This window comes from Argiope bruennichi, chromosome 4 (genome assembly GCF_947563725.1).
Source record: "Argiope bruennichi chromosome 4, qqArgBrue1.1, whole genome shotgun sequence".
In the NCBI taxonomy this organism is placed as follows: Eukaryota; Metazoa; Arthropoda; class Arachnida; order Araneae; family Araneidae; genus Argiope; species Argiope bruennichi.
Window position 1 is genome coordinate 68,245,082 of NC_079154.1, and position 7,151 is coordinate 68,252,232.

General features: G+C 30.2%; 1 protein-coding gene across 3 annotated transcripts in view; it reads right to left on the minus strand.

Moving 5' to 3' along the window:
- The window catches only part of LOC129965485 (cystathionine beta-synthase-like), a 41,602-nt gene extending 35,731 nt beyond the window's left edge, over positions 1-5,871 (minus strand). Inside the window, exon 1 of one of the 3 annotated variants that reach the window (XM_056079396.1) lies at positions 5,851-5,871. In XM_056079396.1, the coding sequence (XP_055935371.1) occupies positions 5,851-5,856 (6 nt within the window). In that variant the 5' untranslated portion in view covers positions 5,857-5,871. Of the gene's footprint in view, positions 1-2,072; positions 2,190-2,279; positions 2,410-5,850 lie in introns of those variants that run through there. The other 2 variants (XM_056079399.1, XM_056079398.1) reach the window with 2 other exon arrangements.
- Positions 5,872-7,151: the final 1,280 nt, after the last annotated feature.

Genomic DNA, 7,151 nt, shown 5'->3' on the forward strand with positions numbered 1-7,151 from the left:
ATACTTTAGTTTTAATTTGCCTATGCTTTCAAATTTTAATATAGCAGCGATTGCATGTGTACAAAGAAAAAGCACTCAAAATCGTCGCAGCACATGTGCATATATTTTGCAATTACAAAAAACAATGAAATCCTTTAAGAATAGTTTTAAGTTTATTGAAATTAGAAGAAAAATTGTACTGAAAAAAAAATGAGCGTTAATGAGAAGTTAATTTCTTTTATTTTAATCTGATGGAAAAAATTATTTGTGCAATGTTATGTTCTGATATTATAGAAGAAAATTTCGATTTTTTAATAATATTTTTAAAAAAATTTCGTAATGAGCACTTATTACGAAAACGAAGTCACAAGGTGTCAATTTTGGTAGTTTCAGGTTTAGTGATCTTTGCAATTTTTTTCATCATGCACGTCCCGATTTATAAATAGTATGTCGGTTTATAAACATTACATTAAAATTAATTGTCTCATTCATATTATAAAATATTCACAATTACAAATCTCAGAAACGTACAAGAATTTTTTTATTGCAATATTTTTTCGTCAAAATTGTTACCAAACAATTTGTTTGCGAATAGCGATTACCCTTATTATACAAAAAGAAAAGGCTGGAAATAATTTTTCAAAAATCTGAAATTGGTGTAATAGTTTATTTGCTTTACAAATTTAATAATAATAAATTGATACATTATGACCACAAGATTTAAGCAACAGCGCTGTGTTTCCTTCCTTCTGAAAGAAAATTTCATCATTGATTACTCATGCTCGAAGGTTGCGTTAATTTCTTGCAACTTCATATCAGCCAAAACACGATCAGTACTAGTGACAAAATAATTTCTAGAACTGAAAAACTCTAGTTTCAGAATTGAAGTTCAAATGGAGGATGACAAAGTATTAGATTGGTGTGGTTTGGTTTAATTATATTCAAGTCCCATTTTAAAACAACATATAAATTATTCAAGGATGGATTTCGTTCTCTTTAGCTGCTGTCGGAAGGAGAAGAGCACTTAGGTTGGCATTTATTTTTTCAAACTTCCTCACCATACCGGTGAGCGGGTATTTGAACAGAATGAATTTAATTTGCATCAAATCTGCTTACATGTCGGTTCTCTGATAGAAGCGGATTTAGAATCCGGAACTCTTCTATCGTGAAACCGAAACTTTTCCCACCAAGCCACCGCGGTCCACATTAAAGTAAGAAAGTTAATTTCAAAAGTTATGGACAGTATGTTTTCCATACGGCAAACCAACAGACAGTAGGAATAATTCTTATAAAAAATTTAACTCAAAAACATTTTTATATAAATTAATTTACTTGCTGTTTACTTTTAGGTAGATTCCTAAAGGAAGGCTACCTATTACAATGGTTCTAATAACAGGACTTCGGGAAAATTTCTTCATTGATCATGGTTTTTAGAATCCGAAACCCCCCTTCGTTTAAGCGTTATATATATAATATGCTATAATGCTTTGGCCATGTTATCTTGTAAACAGGATATCTAGAGTAATTTTGTTTAGATTTTAACTGGCTTGGAATATGTTGCTAGAAATGTAAAAAATATCGGACGAATATGTAAAAGGGCTATCCAGCTCGAAGGTGGCGATTGTGGGGAGTCGAAATTTCCATTTCGCTATAACTTACTTAAAATTGATAGAATATTGAAATAAATCCAGTTAACCAAATTAGCGCCTCATTAGGACAAACAGCTTAGTATTTAAAGTTTTTCGATAACTGTAATATCTTAGAAGTTATTGGGGGTGGAGGAGTGATATTTAAGTCCTAATGCTGAATGTTTCTCAATCATCAACAGTTTATGTCGTCAGCTTATAACTCGGATGAAAAGGAATCTATCTTTGCTTTTCAGCTTGCCGAGAGGAATTTTTTAAATATATACTTGTCTTAAATGTCTTAATATAATATCGCTAGGAAAATAATGCTATTTAAAAAAATTAAAAATTATCGAAAAAAAATGCAGTTTAATTTATCGCTATTCCAGATTATGTTTTTAATAAAGAACACTTTAAATATATTTGCATTGATACCAAAAATATACATTTAGCTCTTAATTTACTCACCTCCTTAAAAACTGCACAAAAAACGAATAAATTAAATTTCGCTTATAAAAAAAAATCCCGATGGCGAATTCCTTTCGAGCATTTATAGAAACAGATAAAATATGAAAGATCCAAAACAAAAAAAAATAAGAGAAAAAGTAGAAGCGCGGAGTATATAATGCACGCGGGAAAGCGATCGTAAAAGAACCAAGAAATAAATGTACTCACTTCTATGACGTTCTCGACATAAAGTGCGGGGGAATGAATGATCACGCCGATCAAATCCTACTGCGATCTTATCACCATCTGTGACGAGTTGTTGCTGCGTGTCCTTCCAACGTATGAGGAACCGATACGTAGAGATAAGATTGACGGAAAAGGATTTTTTATTATTTCCGGGAGAGTCAAGTTACTTTGAATAAACATTCCCATACTATGTATAACGTAAAGAAAAATAGATTATCGAAAGCAAGGGGGGAAAAAAAGCACATGTTATTGTCATCTATTCCTCAAGGATAAAAAGACCAAATGCCTTAGATAAGCAAGGCAATCCTGGCTTATCAGTTCGTTGTCATGAATTTGTCCTTAATGAGTTAACAAGTTGTAGATGAGTTAATCGTCCGTAATTACTTCCTCTTTTATTTATGAAAGTTGAGCCTGAAAAGGCTTTTAAACTTTTTCTACAAACTGAATACGATCACCTTTATACGATGACTAGAAACGAATAAATCTAAGAAGGGGGGGGGGGTATATGAATGTTTTTACTGATGCACTTAATTTAACGCTTCGTTAATTAATGAAACTGAAAAATATTAGGAATACTCTGGATAAGATTCACCAAAAACTTTATTCACTCAGAGGTTTAGTTATATTAATGTCTCGTTTTAAAGCAACACTAGGACTATTTTAGGACGGCTCTAGTAATTTTAAACCGTGGTTAAAAGACGAGGACGACACCTGAGCGCTGGCACTCCCCCCCCCTCTCCAAGCTTCCACACCACACCAGCGAGAGGATATTTGGCTCCGACAGATTTAATGTGCACCAGACTCGCTTACACGACAGTTCTTCGGTGGAATCGGATCACGAACCTGAAGTCCTCCGGTTCCGAAGCCGAAACCTTACCTCCAGACCACCTTTGCCCTATTCGCTCAGAGGAAAGATGTAAAAGAACTCACTAAACAGGTGTCAAAACAAAGTCTAATTGAGTGCGCAAATAGGCAAAATTTCAGTCCCTTTAGAAGATATGGTCATCACTTTCCATAGTTTTATCTCATAAAGATAATTTTTGAAATTTATTAAAATTCAAGAATTTTTTTTAATGAAATTAATTTTATTTTTGTACAATGCTTTATTTTTTAAAAATTTTAGATTTAATTCATAATTGGTAATAATTTTTAATGTTATGATGAAATTCAAACTCACCCTTCAAAACATCCAATAGAGTTAAAATTAAAAAATCGCTTATTTTAGACATTAATTCCCAATTATTCAATTCAACAGATTTTTAGTTCCGTTTTTATTTCTTAGTATATGCAGTTTCTGATAATCACATCTTATAATTTGTTATGACATATTTAATTTAATTCATGTTTTTCCGGTTTTGTCAAATAACAAGGTGAATTAAAAAAAAAAAAAACATATATTCAGCATTAATATTTAACAATCTAAAAAGTCAGTTTGAATGAACAAGATAGACCATAAAGGCGGCTAGTAATTAATAATTCTCTATAATCACCCATAACAATTGATTAGAAGTTTGAAAATGATTTTCGCCTTTTGGTAGCAACTAAATATTTGATATTATAAATATGATATATTTGATAAAATATTTATTTATTAGATCTATTTGATAAAATAAATATCTAAATATTTCAAAACTTTTGTAAAAAATTGATATTAAATATTTAGTGTACATAAGCTACTTTTTTTGCGCTTCTGTACCTTATGAAGTGTATATGGTCTGCTCGAGTCATCACATAGCGACTCGGAGACATGGAGGCCTTTTTGTTCGGCTAACAGTATGCAAACGAAATGTTCTCTACATTTCTTTTAAATAATAATTATTTGTTAATTCCTCCAAAAAAGGAAATTGGAAAAAGCAAACTGTTATAAAACAACTGATCCTCGTAAATTAATATCGCTGAAACGAACTACTGAGAGACGAAGACTCATATTCTGTAACAAAATATTACCTATGCAGAGAGTTTAAAATCGAAATTGGAAAGTAACCAAAAAATGTTAATTTTTTTTTTTTTTTTAGAACAAGTCTGCCACGAAGAGTTTCTTTAAAATACCGAATACCAACAATAAAAGTATTCACATTAGGGCTGTTAATTTAAATTACACTTAAAGAGCCTTAAAATATGTTGAAATAGAAGTTGAAAATAAAATAATACACCTTTGTGTTGAAAATCGTATTGTCATTATTACAAAGCATATATGGCATGTCTGATATCAAAAAATTATTTCAATCAAGCAAAAATGAACTCATTTTTTTCTTATATGAGCAGAAATGATTTGTTATTCTTTAGATGGACGGAATTGCAAACGCAAATTCACTTGTTTCTAAATACCTGGTGTTTACGAAAGTATTGAAATTTAACTTCAAATATCATAAAAAAAAATCGCCAAAAACTTTATTTTCTTAATCATTTTTTAAAAGTTTGAATGGAAAATAAGATCCAATACAATCAAATGAAAAATAAATTTACTGTCCTCTTTTAAATTTACGCTCATAGAAAATGAATATAAATTTTCATTTTTAATTATTTTTTGTGCTAATAACTTAAATATTTATCAGTGTTTAATACTTTAAGGTTTTGATTGTCTAATATATAATTTCGTGTAATTTTGTGATACAAATTAAGATAGAGAATGAATTAATTAAATTTCGAACAATAATATTTTATTAAAATGTCATTTTATTCAAAAATCTGTTGGTTTAAATCGTCAATAAAATGTAAGAGACACTTGAGTACACAGACATATACTTTAAATTATTTAAATAATTGTTTTATTTATTTATTTTTATTTAATCATTGCAAACGATTTATTCATTTTATGTAAATTTATACATTTATGAATGGCATCATTAGAAAAATTGAATATTTATATTCAGCGATCTTATTTCTACTGAACATTTTATATAGGCATCATTAGAATAAAATAAAGAATTTAGGTTTGAAAATTTGAGATTTACGATATAATGAGAAAATTCGGCTCTGCTTTGACTTTCATTGCATCGCCTCCAGTCATTTTTAGTATTAAATTATTTCGACATTCCTATTTTGCCAAGTCATTTCAACATTGCTTTATTTCTTTGTTGTTGAGAAAAGAATGTTGCTACAGCGATGCAACACTGTGAATGTGCGTCAATGATGAAATGTTTTTGCTATGCATATTGAGGGCATTTTGTTTATTATCATTTGTTAAACATGGGAATAAAAAAGTTTCATTTCAAAAATAAATCACTTTTAACTGAACTACGTTTTAAGAATAATTATATGCCAAATACATTAAAAGTTTTTTTTTTTTTTTTTTTTTAAGTTTAAGTATCAATATGTTTTAATTATCTAAACCTCTGTAGAAATCATGGATGTCATAAATAAAACAGGAAAGCAGTAGTTATTTTCTTTCTAGATTTCTTTTAATAATTACTTTATACACAATAAAACCAGCTTCGCTGTCTATATTGTAATAAATTCGAAAGGCATATTTTATTTTATAAACTAAAAATATTAAATGTCCATTGGCCAGAAAAAAAAACTCAATAAAATATCGAAAACAAAAATAATTTACCTCCATTATGGTCCTTATTCCTTTTTATCAGTTATCAAATACAGAATGGCTATATTTTCTGCAATAGAAAAGAAGTATTTTAGATTTAGAAACTGTCTCACGGAGAACAAACGTTAACTTTTAAAATCCAGATAAGATCAGAGGCACATACCGAAATCAATAAAACTGCAGTGAAATTTAAGCTAAGTTAGTAACTATGATGATAATATAACCATGAAATATATTAAACAAATCAACAATTCAATGCCTAGAATTAGAATTTTTTAAAAATATCTTCTTTTTTTAATATGCTTCTTCACTTCAATCAGAATCCTTCGTAGATACTTTTAGCATACGATTTTTTATCTTAAAGCAGCGTTCGCACGAGTCAAAATATTGCGCGCAATGGAAGGCCACTCCTACCTCAGGAACATCACGTGACCTTAACGGGACAATGGCAATTGATTGTTTCTTCGGGACAACTATTTGCCACTGTCCCATTGTGGTCACGTGATTTTCCTGAAGCAGAAGTGACCTATTGCGCCCGATAGTTGGTCTCGTTTGAACGCTGCTTTAGATTGCAAATTATGTTGCTATTGCTTTTATCACGTGATTTGATTCCTTTTCACATCGGCGATTTCTGATTTTAGAATCTGGTTTGAAATATACTTATTCAAGGAATAAACATATTTCAAATCGATGCATCATAGCGAAATCGGTCCAAAATGTGATTATTATTTTAAATGATGATTTCTGACATCAAATAATGACTTATTTAATCTATACTAATTGAATAAAACTATCCAGTCTCGCCATTTTCTTGATATTCATAGATTCTACAATTGCTTTCAGGTATTTCAATAATGATTACTAATATTTTGTTTATTTGGAATTCCCATTTCTAATTTATTTAATTCAGAATTTACAAGCGTTAATATTGCTGTACAAAATGCAAAGTATATACAGATCTGTTTGAAGTAATCGCTCAGTAATCCGGTACTGCACTAGTCGGGCCCTTCTTATGGTCCGTCGTTTTCAAAAAAGCTGGTGAATTTAGTTTAATTATATTAGCGCCTTTTTTGAAATATCATTATGGCTAATATGAAGCGGACCTCTTCAATATGAAACATGATCAGATGATGAAGATGACACCTGAGGCGGAACCTTTTCTCAAAATACACCAACTAGTCCACATTACACTAATGGGAGGGCATTAAGATTATACGGCACATTTTTCTTGGACCGCGGATACGACGGTTCTTCGATAAAATCGGGTTTTCGAAGCTGGAAATTTCCATCGCCGAAGCAGATATCTTACCACC